Raw genomic sequence first — 19,486 nt, forward strand, 5'->3', positions numbered from 1 at the left:
TTCGCAAGGCTACGAGACCCCATCACGACCGCCACCACCAGCAGCCCTTTTCACCATAGCGAAATGCAGGTTCCCCATGACCAACCCTTGCCCCACCTCCTTGAACCCGAGGGAGAGATATAATGGCCTACCGTCGGCCGTCGCGCGCAGCCATACGTCTTTTTCCTCTGTAGCCGCACTGTCGAGGTATTCCTGCATGAGAAGTCGCCCCGCTCCCTTGCGTTGGTGGATTGGGTCGATCATAAGGTAGCGGAGTTCTGCAGCCAAGTCAGTCCTGTAACGAATCAATCACAAACAGTGCCAAACTAGGAAGAAGGGCAAGAACAAGAAAAAAGGAAGGAAGGAAAAAAAAAAAAAAAACCACCCCCAGAGAAACACCCACCAAGTGATTCCTTCAACCTCTCCACCCCCAGCGCCTCCCTCGCCATCTCATTCACAACCTCCCCCTGCCGCCCCATCTCCTCCCATGCCGTCCTGTCCAAGCCCGGCGGACTGGCACTCCCCCAGGTCTTCTCCAGATCCGCCCTCTTCTCCTCGGGCGTCATCCCCACCGTCGTGTCCCGCGCGGTGTCCAGCCAGTTCGCCCAGCCCACGACGACCTCTTGCTTGCTGTCTTGCTCCCCTTGCTGTTGGACCGCCAGGACATGATGGTGTCCCGGCTTCTCTAGCTGGGCGCGGAACACCCGCACGCGCCATTCGGTCTCGTCGGCCTGGCCGGGACGGGTGCGCTGGTTGGGAGGGAAGAGGAGGGCGCTCCAGGGGCCGGGGGAGAAGGCGGCGATGAAGATTTCTATCATGCGGGGGACATCGGCGGGGGTGGCTGGGCGGAGGTGGAGTTTGAGGGGCATTGTGTGTGTGTGTATTCTTTTCTTTTCTTTGGTTTTTAAAATTGGTTTGTTCTTTTCACTGTTTGTCTTTTTTTTTCTTCTTCTTCTTTGCGGAGTGAGTGGAAGGGAAGGGAGGCCTGGAAGTGGGATGAGATAATGTTACAGGGTCTGGACCGTTTGATAGCGTAGAGGAAGTCTGTTCTAATCTATGAGGGACGAGATGAAAAAGAAAACAGAAGGCCTGATTGAGGAGGTGATGCTTGTTCGTCGCTGGCTATAATCAAGAGTGTGAGATCCGGAAGCTGTAGAGACAGCCGTTCCGGTTTTCTTGGCAATCCTGTGGGAACGGCGACATGTCTTTGCCGAGAGTGGTGATTCTAGGTGAGTCATCGGCTAAGGCGGTGGGAATTGCAGATGCGGCCCGGCAGGGCACGTTGCCTATCGAGCCCGACATGAGGTATTTGGTCGAGGCACCGCGTCGTGGGGGAGAATTGTGGATAGCGATGATCTGATTCCCTTCCTCATCAAGTTCTGGATGTAATTAATTGATCAGAGCACGGAAAACCTCTCCTCTAGCTTCACAGTTGCACTAATGAATTGTAGAGGACATTCTTGTAAGTGGTCAGTACACACAATATGCTCGCCTTGTTTTCTCTCTTTTTCTTTCAATCTTCTTTCATTCATTTTCTCTCAAAGTTGGGTCAGGATTGTATCATAATACCCGGTTCATAATGTCACGATGATTCAAATACAGCCGCACCAGGATCATTCCTTCAGAATTGTGTTAGACGCGAGAGAATTAGTTAATTGCTTTCCAGGGTAATGAAATTTATTACTGGTATTCCAGATGTATATACTAAAATCAGCGTAAGGAATTTGGATACTTAATTCACAAGACATAGGCTGGCTTTGATCACTCTTTAAGTAGTCTTCTGTGAGTGCAAGAGCCATGTCTTTATTCTTTATCAAGCCGGTACCCAAGCTGTTCATTTAGCCTTGTGGTAATAAAGGGAGTATGATTCACTTTGCGGACATCACCAATGAAAACGTGGAATTCGCAGAAAAGGAAAAAAGATAAAAAAAAAAAATTAAAAAAAAAGGTGCACTGATGCAGTAAGAATCTCGTACTGCTGATCACACTGCAAAATACGCGTGTTCGCGGATGGGGTGGGGCTGAATCCAGGCAGACGTAGAGCAGCTCTCAATCCCTTCGTGCCCTGTTCGGACAGATGGACATGTCGGCCGACTCCTTCGAGTCCGAGTCTGTCCGACGTTTCGTCTTCAATGATTTTTATTAAACAGCGCGAGTCATCAATTTGCGATCAGCATCATCCTGTAGATAAGTTCAGGACTCTTTTTCATTCTTTAGATCAAGTCAATTTTGGGTGCAGATCCTCTGTCACAATCGCCCAGTATTGTTTACTTACAGGGCATCGGGCGCAACGTTATTCAACCAGGAAGTCACACCAACGCACGACCATGTCCGACCCCGAGAACACCAGCACCCTAACGCTGTTCCGAGGCTGGCCCACAAGAGGTGAGCACGTCTGGTCGCCCTTTGTCGTCAAGCTCGAGGCTCGTCTGAGGTTCGCCGGCATGACCTACGAAGCCGGGGCCGGAAGTCCTCGGTCCGCGCCCAAGGGCAAGATCCCCTATATCACAATCCGCCCGCCCGGAAAAGCCGAGCTCGTGCAGATGGGCGACTCGACCCTCATCATCCAGCAGCTCGTCCGCTGGGAGGTGGTGCCGGACCTCAACGCCAGCCTGTCGGCCGAGGACAGGGCGCAGGACCTGGCAACCAGGGCCTTGCTGGAGGACAAGCTCTACTTCTACCATGTGAGTCAATCAACGTAAAGGAGATGATCGGAACGATCCAGCGCTGAGACGAGAGGGGGTGGCCTTTTTTTTTCCCTTCCTTTCCTTTTTGGCAGACTCGAGAAAGATGGTTTGACAACTACTATGCCATGCGCGACCACGCCCTGTCCGCCATCCCATGGCCTGCCCGCGTGCTCGTGGGCCTGCTTGCCTACCGCAGCCACAAGGCCACACTCTACGGCCAGGGCACCCTCCGCCTGTCCGACGAGGAGGTGCGCGCGTCCAAGAAGGAGATCTGGGAGACCATCAGCGGCGTTCTCTCGTCGTCTGCTGCCCGCGCCAGGAACACCAGGACGTCCAAGGCGGCGGGTGCAGAGGAGCCGTTCTGGTTCCTGGGCGGCCATGAGCCTACCGAGGTCGACGCGACGCTCTTTGGGTTCATCGTGTCGGTCTTGTTATGTACAGCGTGAGTGTCCTTCCCGCAAGGTCTGTGTGAGCAGTCATGGGATTGAACCTCCTGCTGACTAATGTTGTGAATTGGTGCGAGACGATTAGCGGTCCTGAATCTCGAGAGATTGTGGGACAGTATCCTGTTCTTGCTGAATATGCTGAGAGGATCCATGCCACTTACTTTCCTGACTATAGCAAGTGGTGTTAGTAAATGGGTGGGAGCCATCTTCTATCTTTTTTTCCCATGACAACTTGTCAGATCATCTTTCAATGTGGAGACCCCTCTTGCAAGCATTATCTGCTTGTTGGCTCATAGGATGCCCTTGGGGAGGAGCTCGGATCGCCAGGAGGGTGGCGGGGCCGTGATGTCGCGATTTCTCTTCGCCTTTAGGATAGGCAGACGAGGCTTGTATATTCAGCCTGGGTTTAAGTCTTTTCTCACCCTCCAATTTCTTCCTCAACTAATTGCTAGACATCGTGTGTGGCAATTGAGAACAGATTGTAATTTGCTTGTTGTTTGTTCCACCAGTCGCAACTGTTGATTTCCATCCATGAATCAAACCGGCACACTTTCACTGTAGTATACATGATACTTCGGGATATCCGGCTGTGCCCAACACTGTCGTTATTTTTCCTCTGTTTAGCCGACATGATGTTGCTGAATTGCTACTGATTATATTGTGCTATAGTACGTAGTTCACCGCAGGCCACGTGGGGACGATTGCTTCCCCCCTGGACGGAGCGCACGGCCCTACAGCATCCTTTTCCTGGTTCCCCGCCGTTGCCCCGTCCTCAAGGTATCATTATGGCAGATCGTCTCATGGCCCTTGGATACTCCATCGGTTTGGCAGCTTGGATAGGAAGCTGGTGGGGGGACATTAGACTTACTGAGGCTTTTCTTCATTTGTTTCTTTGCCTGCGCTGTTGCTGTTCCTGATTTCTCTTCCTTCGGTGAGTGACCGCTGCATCACGAGTTTGGTCTTATTGTTGGATGAGCACCAACTTGAATTCCTCGACACACCCTCAATGAGCTCGTGTCGAACCCAGTTTCATTTATCATTTGATCTTCTGGAGCGTAAGCCACAGTCAGACATTCATACCCGCCAAAGTTCGGAAAAGCCCATCTTAAAACATGGTATAGCTCCTTGAGTGATGTAACCGAGAGGATCCCTCCATTCGCCAGTGACAACAAACCCAGGTCCCTTGCCGAGGCCAAGTGCCGCTCCACGCTCCTCCTCCTCCTGCTCGTCCTCCTGGCGCATCTGGAGGCGGCATACCTTGTCCGAAGGCTCGCAAAGATGGTGGAAAGTATCGTCTTGATAATGGGTCTTGTCAACCATGTCCACTTACGCGAGAGTGATCGGACGTCTGGCCGAGGACTTGTGTAAGTATATCCCGACAACCTCGCCCCTTAACGTTCTCCCTCACGACTTCTCACACCTCCCTGTCAAGCCTGCGCGAGATCTGGCTCAAGACGGTAACATCATGAGGTTCCTCAATTACCCCAATATCCTCTTACGGTCTCTGGCTCTGTTGGCCAGCCTGATGGACGCGTCGGTTCTCAGGCAAAACGACACTGGCGACTTTACTACCCAGTGTACCGCCTTCGCCGACACCCTCCAGAGCAGCCTGGGCAACAGCAACAATGCCACGGTCTGGTTCACCCAGCCTGTCGCCGCCGGCACGAACCTCTCCCTTCCTGACTATGACCCTACCTGCGGTGACCAGTGGCAGGTCGTGGCCGTGGACATGTGCCGTGTCGCCATGTTGGTGCCCACGTCCGACCGGTCCAACATCAGCATGGAGGTGTGGCTGCCCACCAGCGAGGCCTGGACAGGTCGTTTTCTGAGCACAGGCAACGGTGGCCTGTCGGGCTGCATCCAGTACTACGATCTGGCGTATACAGTCGACTTGGGCTTCTCTACGGTGGCCACCAACAACGGGCACAACGGCACGAGCGGCGAGGCCTTTTACGACAACGACGAGGTGGTCGAGGACTTTGCCTGGAGGGCCCTGCACACGGGCGTGGTGTTTGGCAAGGAGGTTTCGCAGCTCTTCTACGGACAAGAGCACAACAAGTCGTACTACTTTGGCTGCTCGACCGGCGGGCGGCAAGGGTTCAAGGAGGCCCAGGACTTCCCAGACGACTTTGACGGATGGGTCGTGGGAGCCCCCGCCCTCGCCTTTGCCAACCTGAGCTCCTGGAGCGGCTCGTTCTTTGCCGAGGAGGGCACCACCAACGCGTCGACCTTTGTGCCCCTCGACATGTGGCCCGTCATCCACGATGACATCCTGGACCAGTGCGACGGCCTGGATGGCTATGTGGACGGCATCATCGAAGACGCCGGCATCTGCCACTACAACGTCAGCGACGCCATCCTCTGCTCGTCCTCCTCTGCTGCCAATGCCAGCACCGCCTGCTTGACAGATGTCCAGGCCAACACGGTCCGCAAGATTTTTTCGCCCGTCATCAACGACGAGGACGGCAGTTTGGTGTTTCCGGCTATGCAGCCCGGCTCGGAGCTTGAGGCAGCGTACATCTACTACACGGGCTCCGCCTTCATCTACACCTCGGACTGGTACCGCTACGCAGTCTACGACGACCCAACCTGGAACCCCGCGACGCTGAGCTCGGCAGACTACACCGCCGCCTCGCGCCAGAACCCCTTCAACATCCAGACGTGGAACGGCAACCTGTCTGCCGTGCAGAGCAAGGGGTCCAAGATCCTGCAGTACCACGGCCAGCAGGACCCCATCATCACCAGCTACAACTCCCCGCGGTACTACGAGCACGTCTCACAGACCATGGGGCTGAACGCGTCCCAGCTCGACGACTTTTACCGCTTCTTTCGCATCAGCGGCATGGGCCACTGCAGTGGCGGGCCGGGCGCCACTTTTATCGGCCAGGGCATCACCAGCAACGCGACCCTGGACCCGGAGGGGAATGTGCTGACGGCCATGGTGCGCTGGGTTGAGGAGGGCGTTGCGCCGGATACGATCCTGGGCACGGCGTATGTGAATGAGTCGCAGGCTACGGGCGAGGTTGCGTTCCAGAGGAGGCACTGTCGGTATCCGTATCGGAACGAGTACTCTGGATCGGGGGATCCGACGGACCCGGACAGTTGGAACTGTGTTTGAAGGGAGGGATGAATCTAGCTTCATATAACAATGTAAATAAGTAGGATACGCTGAAAGTAAATTGACTTTGACCCATCTGAGAGTGTCAGACCACGTAAAATGCTACGATATTCGCTTTTTTTCTGCCGATGCTAACAAGCAATGTTCGTCCTGGGGACAGCGGGCCTATAAGCTCCGTGAATTTAGTAGAACAGACGAAGTTCAAGCAGTTATCGAAATATAGAAGTATTCTATCTGATGAATACATTTTAGTGTCTCGTGTTGACAAGGTCTTGGTGTTGTGTTCGCTTTACAGCTGGTGAAGTCCAAGTCATTACACCCCATCAGTCTTCCCAACATTCACAGCCCAACTGGCGTATTCACTCAGAGTGAAGATCTTAGGGAAGAAATTTACCATTCCACCGCTCAATCATTCATTCATTTAGGAGTGAACGATGATAGTCCAGTATCTGTGCTACACACACACACATATATATAATACCTTTCCCTTCCGTCCAACCCCAAGGCTGACTTTTTTCTCCTACCTGATCAAACACCAAACTTAGAAAGACCTTGGTCGACAATAAGCAACTCTTCAATACTCCTCTTTCAGTATCAACCGTCAAAATGTTTTCGACTGTTGTTCTTGTAAGTGCGCTGACCAGTGAGAACGCACACATAGCCCAGCCGCCGTCCTCACTCTTCCTCCTACACAAGTAATCAGCCTCTAACGCTGACAATCCTTCAAAACAGTCCTCTCTTGCCATCCTGGCCAAAGCCAGTCCCATCAACACCACCAAATCTACCGTCGACATCGCCTGGACCGGCACCATCCCCGGCCACGGCGAAGTCTCTCTCTACGGCAACGCCAACTCCGTCGAGGACCAGATCTTGGCCATCAAGCCGTCCCTCAAGGACAACTTGGTCGTCATGAACCCCTTCATGTCCAAGGCCCCTCAAGCCTTCAATGAAACCTCCATGACCGTCTCCAACTTCTCCTACATGGACAAGACTCCCACCGACGGAAACATCGTGGCTGGCATGCAGCCAGCCCTTGCCGCCCGTACCTATCCCATTGACAATTCTCAGAACCTTGACGATGGATACACTGAAACCCACTGGAACTGTGGCAACTTCGCCACCGGTGACTGTATGTGATTCATCATCCCCCATGCATATACTTTCTTCACTTCGAACTACGGAACATGGTTTGCTTACTTCTACATATTACAACCAGACAACGAAGGCTTCGGTGCCATCGCCGCTGTCAACGCTCCTGGTGGTGTCACTGGCGGATACTGGACTGTTCCCGGCGCCGAGGGTGATGGCACTGCCACCTGTCGGCGTCTTGGCTGCTCACGCGCCAGCTACACACACACAGCAGTCTACGTAAGTTGTTTTTCTTATTCTTGTTGGACAAACTGCAGAAGATGCTAATTTGGCACACACACAGTGGTGCAACGACCAGCCCTTCGACGTCACTGCCCCAGCCAACGTCCTCGCGGCTCTCGCTGGCATGATTGCCATGGGCTACAATGAGTTTGGCTGGCACGGTTGTTGCCTCACCAGCCAGACCCGAGGTACTAACCACCAGTACTCGGGCCAGGTTGTAAGCATTTAATCACGAAAACCACTTTCATTTATATGTGTACTTGAAACTAATCATAGGACAGTTCCCTGGTAACGGCACCAACATCGTCGTGGGCTGGGGCGACTGCTCCAACGACGACTACGATGTGCTCCCCAGCACGTATGCCCTTCCTGGACCATACGGCGTCTGCATCTAAGACGCAGAACAACAAAAATGGGTGCACTTATGGATGGGAAGATGATATTCTCTGTAGACCAAGTCATGATTGCAGCTTTTTAGGAGATCCGGTGTGTGCTTGACCGCGCACTAGCCTAGATAGCTTCCAGAAACATGGAAATTGAAAAAATGCAGCAGCGAAAACTATCTGAAGAAACCGTTTTGACTTTATACAACGACTCTTGGGTTTCTGTACCATAGCCGGATGCAACAGAGCATCGAAAAAAGCGGTCTGCGGTTCGAGATTGATGCACTGTTTCCCTCCAAGTATCTCGCATAAGAGAAGAAAACGAACTAGTAAGTTACACAAACAAACAGTTGGGTGAAATCAGTGCTACAGACTTCTTGAAATCCCCAAAGCTATGTACTACCATTCTCGCAAGCCGGCAGGCAAATTCCAAATCCGTCTTCCTGTTCAACCATACCCCTATGCCTGTCGGAGAAGCCCTCAGCTTATATGAGCCTTATTTCTGCCTATACTAGAAAATTCTGAACCCTCCCTCCCAGGTGACAGAATCAGACTTTCCAAGCTTCCCACAACCTCCGAGATGTAGCCATTTCTCTCTTGCAAAGAGGAGGCATGATCCCCTTCCTCATCCTGAGAGTAAAAGTCGCTCGTTTGAAGCAAAGCACCATCTAATATCCTTCCTAGATGTGTCTTGTCGATCAACTGGCAGTCGCGACGCGCCTTTGTAAGAAATGACTTCAAAAATCTGACAGGGCTTGAAGTGAAAGTAGATTTCTTGATAACGGCTGCGATGTCCGTCGAGGTAGAAGATTGAATAAATCCATCAGCTTCGACGATGGTTCCGTCAACTGCTTCCTGTGGCGATAGCCTGAGCATTGTGCACAAGTCAAGATACTCAAGCTCAGACTTCAGATACAGTTGACCTGCGAACAGGTTCAACTGGGTCTTCAGATGAAGAGGGAAAGGTGTGAGCTTTGCGAGCGAGGATGAAGGCACAGTATAGAAATTGAGGTCATCAAGAGACCTAATCTCCGGGCTTGGTCGCGGGCAGTAGATGTGCAGTGTTGTCTTCTTGTGGGTCTGGATCAGGGGTAGCAGCTCTTGGGCCTCGTGCGGGCTGATGATGACCACATGATTCCAGTTCTTGGGCTGGCTCGTCAGGATCCAGTTCACTGGACGTTGATATGCGTCTGACAGAAAATGCCCTGTGGCGCTCTTCTGTACCGTTCTCGCAAAATCAGCTGTGACCATGATGTCCCGTGGAAAGAGGCTTGGGTCGAAATCGATTGCCGCACTTGTGTCCTGGAGGGCCTCGAACGCGGGCAGAAAGGCAGAGGACTTTTCTGTCCACTTCCCAAACGCCGCAAAATTTGTCACATGAGGGTGAACCTCGTGTTCTGCTGCTTCAGCCGGGGGCGGTCTCTCGATTTGTCGCTCCTCTTCAATCTCAGGCGACAACTCACGCTCTTGCTCCTCTTCCAGCGTAGCGTTATTCGCATTAAGTGGCCCAAAATCTCGACAGCGGGCCTCGATCTCCGCCAGATCACTCATGGAGCCTTCGTGACGAGTATGTTCGTCTGAGGGTGTCTCGCGCAAAGGTCGGTATCGGTGCTCGATTGTCTGGGCTTCGTCTTCAAGAAACTCTTCAGCGATCTCGGCAGTCATTTTGATCCCGTCACTGGTCCGGGCAGCTTCTTCGTGGAATTGCTGGCGTACAAATCGTCGACCCTGCACAGCCCATAAAGAGATGCTGTTTTTGATCTCGCGGGTCGTCTCACTCATCGCCCAGTCGATAACGTCTTCCACGCCAATGTTGCTATTGTGGAGGACGGTTCGAGTTTGATCATTATCCCCAGATGTCGCCTCACGAATCTTCGTCTGGATTTCAGGAGGAACGCAGAAGACGACAGACTGCCCCTTGCCCAGCTTGCGCATTCTCATGCAAGCTACAACACCGTCAATTTCTGGATCTACCTACAACATATTAAGGTCAAGGAACTCACCTTGGACCAGTCGATCTTTGGTAAGATTGGCACCCAGTGTCACGGCTGCCTTGTAGTACCCAGGCAGTCTCAGGTCTATCCCCCTGGTGTGAGCTTCGTCCAGAAAAACGAGACATGTGTCCAATTGATCAACGTAAGGGGACGTCCAGAAGGCCTCGGTTATGTCCATGTTGTTGAGCACCATCATCTCATCGTTGTCGTCGAAGTAGATCGCTGCTTGGACAGATTGATCCTGCTCGTGTACCTTGCTCAACCAATTGCGCGCCACTTCCAAATTCGTCAGCTCGATAATCTGCGCACCGACGTCAAGAATGACTCGGAGACATGAGTCCATTTGACCAGTGACAGCTGTGAGAAGTGTTTCTGCGTCCGAAGTTGGCTGTGAACCACCGCAAGCCTCGAGATCGGAGCTCTCCGCGGGTGGGGACAACAAGAGAACTTTATTCTCGGGCCCCAACAAATAATTCAGAACTTGGGCGTTGGTCCCCTCTTGGTCTGGCAGGTCCAGATAATGCATCTGAAGGGGCAGAACGGGCGCTGAGTCGATGGTACCGCTAAATCCTGTAGTCGGATGAGTTTTGGCAACTGCCAAATCCCAGCCGGAGGCAGACAGTTTCTTGGGAAATTCCTTCATCTGCTTTGAGAACACGATATGTTGCAGAAAGTAGTCGATGGTGCGTTTAGCGTATCGAACTTGGGTTGATGCATTGTTAGTCAAAAGCCTGAATTGTGACAACCGTGTTGGGATATCAACTTTGGCTTACATGATGGGAAGACTTCGGTTTTGCACTGAACTGTGTCTTTCAGGTTAATGCCCATCAATTGGCGAAAACCATGCGCAAGGCCGTGCGAATCCTTAAGCCAGGACCCAAATTCCTGAGTGGCTTGGTCTGACTCTAGCAGGTGGCTAAATGTCTGGAAAAGGTCCTTGTCGTCTAAGCCTTGGTAATAATAGCAGAGAGAGGTGAGACCAATTGTCACATCGGGGTGGCTGAACTCTGAACGCGGAGATGGGCTGTCCTTGGCTCGATAAGGCACAGCAAGCCTGGTCGATGGACGCCTGGTTTTGTCGAGGCCATAATTGACGCGCCAGCGCTTTTGACCGAAAATGAAGGCGAGTATGCCTTTTGCGAAGAGACCGCGGAGGAGCAAAATGTAGCTCTTGGTTGTGTCAGTCCAGAAGGCGCTATCCTCAACATACTTCTTGTCGGTCAAGGACAAGTCCTTTTGAGTGATGTACCTTAGAACGGACTTGCGAGAGTGAGGTTCTTGACGTGAGATAGGGAACCCGGAAAAGCCTTTCGTACAGATATGCAGTGCTACCCCTTCGAGCAGCTTCATCATCGCCTTTTTCTCGATTATTCGGACGCGAGGAAATCCACCTTCCGTTCGGGCCGAGACCTCAATGGATAGGGGCAGCATTTCCTTCACCTTCGGCGCATAGTCCCTGATAACCCCAAGGACTGTTTGGGTAACTATCCACCGATCGGGTGCAAAGTCTATCAAGCTCTGCGTACCCATTGTGTAGATCAGCTCGAACTTTGTGCTGAAGTTTTCGTCGCTTTCGTCCACGATATCTCGAGTATTGTTGTCAAAGAAGTCCTGCGTCTGTACCAAGCTTCGCCCTATAGTTTCTCTGTCCGAGATGAAGGACTCGAGTCCCATAAGTTTGAAAGAAAGAATATGCTCTGGCTGTACAAGCATGACTCCACGGGCATTCATGCAAAGGCGAGACTCATGAAGAATATTCTGGGCATCTGCTTTCGTCAGTTGAAGGGATCGCGAGAAGGGAAGGTGGAAGATTCTTCTGTTCAAAAGCCCGCCAAGTTTCGAAACGAGCATTCGAAGCATCTGACGAGACTGAGGCTTTGCGACAATGACGCGTACTAGCTTGTGGCCATTCGCCAAAGCTGCTGCCACGATCGGAACAATGACTGAAGACTTCCCCTCTCCCATGTTGAGTTGCATCACCGTATTCTGCCCATGTGGAGGGCTCCTGAAGTAGCGGCACAATTAGCGTTTATGCGTTACATTGACAGCGCAGCAATTCTAAAGGGATAGAATGACAAGTTTAAAAAATCTGCCTCCCACATGTCCAGGTTTCACCCCCCGATTCATCGCACAGAGACTTACCTCATTTTCTCAGCAATGTCTTCTTGCACACTCCTGACCAGGAAGTCGCTCTCTACCTCAATGAGAAGAGACTCGGGGTATTTCATTGGGTCCCAGTTCGTGTGTCCTTCATTCTGCAGTTCCTGGATCAACTGATTTTGATCCCTAACAGAACGGAGTAATCGTTCAGCGCGCTGAAATTCCGTTACGGCAATGCCGTAGGCGACGATCCAGGGTCGCCATACGGCTGGCAGATGGCTCCATCCATCGCCGTCTTCCCATCCATTTTCAGAGAGCTGATGGAGGAAAAAGACTGACGACAGCCGAGGAGAATGGTGTAGGGAGTCTGCAAGTGATCTTCCTTTCAGACCAGAACGTATTGAAGTGACCATGGAGTCACGCAGTGATTCCATATGGTTTTTCGTCTTAAGAACATGATCCCTGAGCGTGGATTGCAGAAGGTCTTTGCCCATCCGAAGCATACACTGCTGAACATCGCCAGAATCCTGCTTCCATTTGATTTGGCTCTGTCGCAGCTTCAGTGCGTACCGCCCTTCGAAAGTAGATTTGGCGGCCTTAAGCTTTCTTTCGATCAATAAATCAAGATGAGAGCCTGATAGCAATAACAAATCTGATGGAATCCGTGGCTGATCAGGCACTTCTCCAGGAGAAGCAACTCCAAATACATCAGCCGTCCCAATATACCCTTGGGTAACAGTAGGAGAATAATCAGGCAGCTCGATTTGGAGCGTCTGAATGTTCAGAGGCATGGAACTGGGCTGCTGGTTGATCACTTCTTCGATGCTGAGAAGGTACTTCTTGAAAAGATGGTTGTCATGCCAGATCTTGTACAACGGCTGAATATCACGGGTCGCTTTATGAAAATCCATGTAATCTCCCAGGAAGGCCCGCAGGCTGCCCGAAGGTAGACTTAGCATTGGAGATGGAAACCCTCGCTCCACGTGCTCCAGAAGTTGTGTACTTGCTCGATCTCGATTCCATCTGTATGAGTTGTCTTGCCTGTTTCGATACTCCTCGTGGGTCTCATGAGACTTATGCGAAAATAGTCCCTCGGGACAGTCTTGTAGCGGACGGAAGCTGTTCGAGATTATTGCCTCTACTTTGTGAGGAACAACTTTTTCGCCTTCTGTGAGCGAATATGATGCTGTCTCAGAGGGCAACTGATTCATTGAAATGGCTTTGGTACCGGTATGAATGAACATCGCGGCCGCTGTGTGAATCAGATGTAACGCAGCCTCTGGAGCATATGCCATGGTCGCAAACCACATCATCAATCGAAAACATTGTGACGAGGCTTCAAACTTGCCATCTTGCGCGTGCTCGTGCATCCAGCACCAGATCTCGGCCCAATATTTTGGATGGTTGATCAACCACTTGGCATCGTATGCAAGATCATCTTCCGATATCTCTGTATTGGCCCCCACCCCTTTCACAGAGCCGACAGTCTGGAATGTGTCCCAAATGCGTTCTCCCAGCCTTGATTGGGAAAGTGCTTGGCACAATTGTGGATAATCTTTGCGGAAGAGCACGTCAGAGATGAATTGAGCCTGTTTTGCTCTCTCTGAAGATTGCTGCATGTCTCTAGATGAATAGGTTGCATCCAAATTCGTATTTGACTCTTCAGCCCCGAAACGTGAGACACGGCATGATGACGAGCGCACCAGGTCTCTCTTGAGCAAGCCCGGGTGAACGTCCTCAAGTAGTGGAGGCTCAACATATCGATCCGGAAAATAGATCTTAGCCATCCTGGCTTGTTTGAAAAGCTTCTGCACAGCGACATGAAAGTACGAATGTTGGGAAAGAATGGGGATCCTCTCATTCCATTCCACGGTTTGCATGACGCACAAATGTTCAGGATAGAACTTGCGTCGAGGGGTGAGAGAATCGATTTGCTGAAGGATTTCCAGGTCTTGCGACGACAAGTTCTCAAAAGAGCACACCGCCGCCCCTTTCAAAATTGAGAGTGACTGTTCCGTACCAGTTCGAACTGTTAACGGATCTGGTAGGCACGATGAGGTCAATCCGTGCAGGTAGCAGAGGAATAATTTGCTCCGAAGGCCCCCGGTATCAGTCAGCTTCTGCAACAATTCGTTGACACCAAACACGTGTGGTGACGTGGGTTTGGTAGCAATCGTAGCAATTGAAACCGATGAATGGTCTCCATCTGGTGCAACAATAACAGTTCCGTCTGGTATCAAAACCTTACGGTCATGGCTGCGCAAATCCTTCAGAACGAGCTTTGACTTGAGACCAATCAAGGTGCCAAAAGACTGACTAGTGTCGACTTCGAAGCCTCTCTGCTTTCTGGACAATACCGAAGTACTTCCCTTCTTCAGGCTGAAATCCATCTGCAACCTAGGAAGTTCGATTTCCAAGGTCTCTCTGTCAGCTAGGAGAGTCAGATTGATGCGAGATGGACCCTGAAGTGAGGAGAAGACCAAAGCGAGTGCCCGCCCAGTGTCGCTTTGCGGATTGACGAGGGTTCTTCCTTGTCTCTCAAGAAACCACTGACCCGAAGTGGATTTCAGCTGCCAACAATTGTCGCTGGACCAGGGTCTGTTCTTGACACGCAACTCTACCACTCCAGTACTTGTGTTGTACCAGTGGAAGAACTCATCCAAGAAGAATTGTGGCAATCTTCCATCGAACAAGCTCCTCGGAAGCAACTCCCAGGTAATGGAATCTCTCAAAGCGCGAATGAGAAGATGGTTTCCGTGCTTTCCAAAGTGAAGGGAGTGGTCCATATATGTTCGCTTGGAGGAGAAACGCATGGCATGCATCCTACTCGGCACGATCTCGAAAATTTCATTGTCAAACAGGTCGATAAAGGTGACATGGCTCTCGTAGTCAAACGGAAGCCTAGAAAGAGGTGCGCCATCGACCATCAGTTGCCCTGTCACCAAGTTGTAGTGGACTGCCAGCTGTCGCCCTTCGCTCGCAACGGTCTTGCTGACGACCCAGTATTCCGTGCCTTCAGCAGTCTGCCATTGATTGCCACGTTCAAATTCGGGCCAAGATGCCTTCACAGCAGAGTCAAGGCATGTTGAGGTGTCTCTCCGGAGGATCATGCATGCAAGCGATTTGTACACTTGATACGAGGTTTCTTGCCACCTCCTATGAAGAATGTGTGTCAAACCACTGTCCTTTGAGGCTGATTTCGCCGAATAATGGTCATGAATGAGAATGCTGCACTGAATGAGGATCGAAGCATTCTTAGAACTCCGAATGACTTCCCTGAAATCTGGCTCGTCGACGTCAAACGTCTGGCAGCAGACTAATGCAGCTTCGACGACTTTTGTCCGGAACTGGCTCCTCTGATGACTGTCCTTGGAATCCTCAAACTTTTTGACAAGTATCTGCACCCAGCTGAAGACAATTTTTCGTAACCGAGACAAGAGGCCCAACGTCTGTTCACTGATGTCCCTGCCAGGCGTGAGAGGCGTGAGGGATAAAAGGCGCACCACAACCGAAACGAGGACACCCATGGCTGTCATAGATTCCCAATTTTCTTCGATCCTTGTTGCAGCTTCCTCAACAGCGTTGAGGATGCCCACGGCAAACATATGGTCTGCAAGGATTCGATGCCCACTCCGCCGGTAATCGTCAGCCTCGGGGGGTCCTGCCTGGTAAATCGCTTGAAGGACTACGAGGCTAGCTTCTACCTTCTTCAGGTCGAGTATCGGGCATTTGATTTGTCCAAGGATATTCATCCACTGCAGTCGGTACCCCACGGGAATACTTGCTAATGCTCTGAATTCAGCAAGTGAGAGGTGCTCGGGGCACTCAGATTGTGCAGCGATTACCTCGTTTGGCGTTGAGTCTTTGCCTTGAAAACGGCGGAGAAGGAATCTCTCCAGTGCAGACGACTCGGAAGGGAGCGAATAGGTGCATGCCTTTAGAACAGCGTCTTTGTGAGAGATTTCGACAACAAACATGTCCAGATCTTCATCAAAGTACCGTAGTCGCAGGCCATTGTGGAGGCAAATCCGGTCGCTAGTAACGGTGTCCACCGAGAACATCAAGTTTCGGTGTGTGACGACGTGTGGCTTGGTCTCTGAAAGCAACCCAATGCGGCGGTGTTTGCTATAGGAGTGAAAGTAATCTTGCAGCGCTTGATATTTTGCTAACGGGTGCTCCGCACGCGCATGAGACTGAGTTGCATACTCAGAACCAAGCACGTCCTGGATCAGGAACATGGTGGCATCCCGCCAAGTGCAAAAAGCTGGCGGCGCGTGAAGTTCAAACACGACTGACTTGACATCGAGCTCCTTGGTAGGCAGTGGCCATTCGTGTATTGTGATCCCAATATTATCGGCATCTCTCCTGTAGGAACATTTTCCACAATAAGCTGAGTGATCTGACCATGTCTCGCCCCACCTATCAGTTCGTTGATAATACTCGTGATCCAGTGCGTCATGCCTGCGCATGAGATCCTTATGCTCTTGCTGTTTTCTCACCAGCTCTTCGAGTTTTCGACGACGTTGCTCGGTGGCATCAACTTCGATTTGATGTCGTAGGTCTTGGTGTTCGGAAGAACGATTGTAATGTCTGACAGAGTAGCTGTTTTCGGTTCCGAAACCCATGAAGATGGAGCCTGGACTGCCATACGTGGCCTGCGCGACCCTCTGCTTGATGTAGTTTTCCACATGCCTCAAGCGAAACAGATGGTCTGCCTTAGGCATGATGAAGCACTGAAATTGTTCGTAGGGAATACGAGGATCATAGTCTGCAAGCATGGGCAGCTGAGCGATGGCGGACTGGTCGAGCGCAACCCATATCTCGAGCAGGGTGAGAAACATGATGGATTTCCGCTCAGGGTTGTTCTTATCAGAATTGCGAGTTTCTCTGTGATACTCCTCCATCAGTGTCCTGAGGGCTGAGCAAGTCTCAACATTATTGAGCTTATCTTCCAGCCAGGTCGTGAGATGCTGAGACACCCAACCTTCAAGCCCACTCAGGTTGTATACTGTGTATTCGGGCGAGCAGCCGAAGTCGATAGATGGAAATTCTGACACAAAAAATGTTACCAACTCCCCAACTGGTATGAATTGCGAGCTCTCCATTGTAGATGCTCTAGTCGACATTTGAGACAGGTGTGTGTCAAGCTCGGGCAATGACAGCGCCAGGTCCTTGTCGAACTCGAGGGACGCGAGGTGGGTAAGGTCCAGTACTTTTGCATTGTGTTGTTGAATAACCATCCATCGGCGGGAAACATGTACGTCGGTTGTCTCAAGTACGCTCTTGATGAAGTCAGTACCAGGCTGATCGTCAAAAAAGTTCAACTTGTGCATGCGGCGAACAATCTTGGCGCTCATGCAGTGGAGAAGATCGAGTTGTATCGAGTGTCCTAAGCGCAAGGCCTTTTGCAAGACGGTAGCAAGGATATGCAGAAGACATAGCTTGTAAGTGCAAGCACCATGGCTCTTCATGGAGTCATCGCAGGGTCGAGACCGGGTGAGGAGCAGCTGCATCACCACGCGCAAATGTAGCCAAAGAGGTGAGCGGCGCCAAGGGAGGTGGGTGCTTTTCCACAAGACTTCATCTCGGACATTCTTCCAGACCCTTGATGTCTCAGACGGCTTGGAAAATGGCATCAGGAAGCTGATGAGAAGCTCAGTAACGTGTCCTGGGTGCATTGTATCGCGGATCTCTTCGATATCGTTTTTAGATTTTTGGATGACTGGCATCATTGCAGTGTCTTTTTGAGAACTCATCTTCGATAGCGTCTCGGCGATGGTGACTTGCAATCCCCGTTCTTCAAAGTTGCACGTCTCTATCGTTAGAGCAGGGCCTGGAAAGCAGCGTCGAAGCCTTCCTTGGGTGGACATGACGGCGTGGTTGCTAGCAGAAAGCTCGAATGCTTCAAAGTCAATGCCATCTGCGCGCTTGCTGATGATGACTCCCGCATTCTGAGCAATGATATGCAGGGGAATTGCAGTACCTAGAGACCAGGCATCAGTCAGCTTAAACACGACCTCAGTAGTTGGGTGAACAGATGGATTGGTTCTTACCAGTAGCAGCATCACGGAGATCTCCAAATGCTTCAAGCAGCTTTGCTCCGTCCACCGCTCCGTTGGCATTATGCGATCTGATCTGGCACGAGACGGCTGCCACAAAATTCTTTACGTCTGAACGTTGCTCAGAAGGTAGAGACCCAGTTAAACTGGTCAGCGCTTCCGCTACCAGTCGCAGGAGGGCTTTATCGAGGTTGGGATCGTAGTCGTTCTCCTGGGGAAGCTTTGGAGGCAGAAACATGTGGTTGACGAAGAAATGAAGCTCTTCCTCAGAGAATTCGGCCATGATTGCGGTTTGCGATGCGGTGCTTAGGAAGATGCGTGAAGCAGCGCGAATGAAAAGCAAGATGCGAGTTGAGGCAAAACACCAGCGACGATCTGCGGCTGCGGTAAGTCGAAATGGGTTGAAGGCCAGGCGCTCGGTCAGGGGATTGCTGCTGCTGTTCGTCGTCAACCTGAGCTCTCCATCAATTAGGAAGAAGGATAGATTTGCTGCGTCCAGTTTACCTTTTTCTATTTGGTACTTAGTACGTGATCAAGCGATGATAGGCCTTGTAAGGTGCTCTTTGACGCGTGTGAAGCGCACAGGCATGCCGGCTGGCTTTTGAGGCTGTGGGTTAAATTCACTGAGTAGTTGGTAGTGGCTGAGCTATGAATGAAGTTCAGATGAAAAACAACACTTGCGAATAATCTACGCGCCCATTATTTGACCCAGCTTAGATCGCCGAATTTGGAAGCCTCGCGCGTGCGTTGGACGGCTGCCAACATTCCTGCGAGGTGATTGGTGGTAGGCCTCCTGCAGGTTCCTAAACCCATTTTAACAAGCTTCAAAAACTTTTTTGCCGGGAGGCGCTGTATTTTTACACATGAGATGCAGGATAACGCAATTGTGCTTCTCCTGCGGCATGGTAATGTGTTTCAGCTTCAATCCAATAATATGTCTTGCCAATCTACGCGGATCCATTCGGGTAGTCTGTCGTTATATTTCATAATTAATCAACGTGTTGTCGTCTCAGGCGCGGTCTTCCGTAAATGTGCTTCTCTAGGCAGAATTACGGGGCAGTGCATATTTGCGTGGCGATTGGCGATGGTGGCTTTATTCCAACGGAATAGCACACTATTGCATCTTCCTCTCTGAGCACTTCTCCTCTCTATAGCCCGCTTGATTGATCATTTCCTTACCAGCCAACCCATGTGTCTATCATGCAAAACTCCTTTCGCCTAGTGCTCTTGCAAAAATCATATTGGAAGTGAAGTCGATGAAAGGTAAAATGTCACTGGCCCAACATAGACATTACGACTGAAGAAGGAAATTTTACTGCTGGCCAGAGCTTTGTACTTGGATCTATTAT

General features: G+C 51.2%; 5 protein-coding genes across 5 annotated transcripts; 3 read left to right on the plus strand and 2 right to left on the minus strand.

Moving 5' to 3' along the window:
• Positions 1–9: 9 nt before the first annotated feature.
• M406DRAFT_32690 (uncharacterized protein) lies at positions 10–848 on the minus strand (the record flags this gene model as incomplete). Its single annotated transcript, XM_040920146.1, has 2 exons — positions 10–257; positions 383–848. 2 exons carry the CDS (start codon positions 846–848, stop codon positions 10–12), a joined length of 714 nt encoding a protein of 237 aa, XP_040782094.1.
• Positions 849–2,176: 1,328 nt separating this feature from the next.
• Positions 2,177–3,601, plus strand: M406DRAFT_320649 (uncharacterized protein). The gene is made up of 3 exons (XM_040919415.1): positions 2,177–2,663; positions 2,759–3,108; positions 3,198–3,601. The coding sequence occupies exons 1-3, from the start codon at positions 2,307–2,309 to the stop codon at positions 3,298–3,300; spliced, it is 810 nt and encodes a 269-aa protein (XP_040782095.1). The 5' UTR covers positions 2,177–2,306; the 3' UTR covers positions 3,301–3,601.
• Positions 3,602–4,619: 1,018 nt separating this feature from the next.
• M406DRAFT_272531 (tannase and feruloyl esterase) lies at positions 4,620–6,304 on the plus strand. Its single transcript, XM_040918151.1, has one exon. The coding sequence runs from the start codon at positions 4,638–4,640 to the stop codon at positions 6,228–6,230; it is 1,593 nt and encodes a 530-aa protein (XP_040782096.1). The 5' UTR covers positions 4,620–4,637; the 3' UTR covers positions 6,231–6,304.
• A 532-nt stretch (positions 6,305–6,836) lies between these two features.
• Positions 6,837–7,996, plus strand: M406DRAFT_67466 (uncharacterized protein; the record flags this gene model as incomplete). Its single annotated transcript, XM_040925068.1, has 5 exons — positions 6,837–6,857; positions 6,963–7,359; positions 7,447–7,598; positions 7,663–7,818; positions 7,883–7,996. 5 exons carry the CDS (start codon positions 6,837–6,839, stop codon positions 7,994–7,996), a joined length of 840 nt encoding a protein of 279 aa, XP_040782097.1.
• A 627-nt stretch (positions 7,997–8,623) lies between these two features.
• M406DRAFT_225273 (uncharacterized protein) lies at positions 8,624–18,390 on the minus strand (the record flags this gene model as incomplete). Its single annotated transcript, XM_040915730.1, has 5 exons — positions 8,624–9,930; positions 9,988–10,680; positions 10,752–11,983; positions 12,121–18,061; positions 18,132–18,390. Coding segments are annotated over 5 exons (9,432 nt in total), but the record flags the coding sequence as incomplete, so codon positions are not given.
• Positions 18,391–19,486: the final 1,096 nt, after the last annotated feature.

Source organism: Cryphonectria parasitica, assembly GCF_011745365.1.
Source record: "Cryphonectria parasitica EP155 unplaced genomic scaffold M406scaffold_1, whole genome shotgun sequence".
NCBI classification, from domain to species: Eukaryota; Fungi; Ascomycota; class Sordariomycetes; order Diaporthales; family Cryphonectriaceae; genus Cryphonectria; species Cryphonectria parasitica.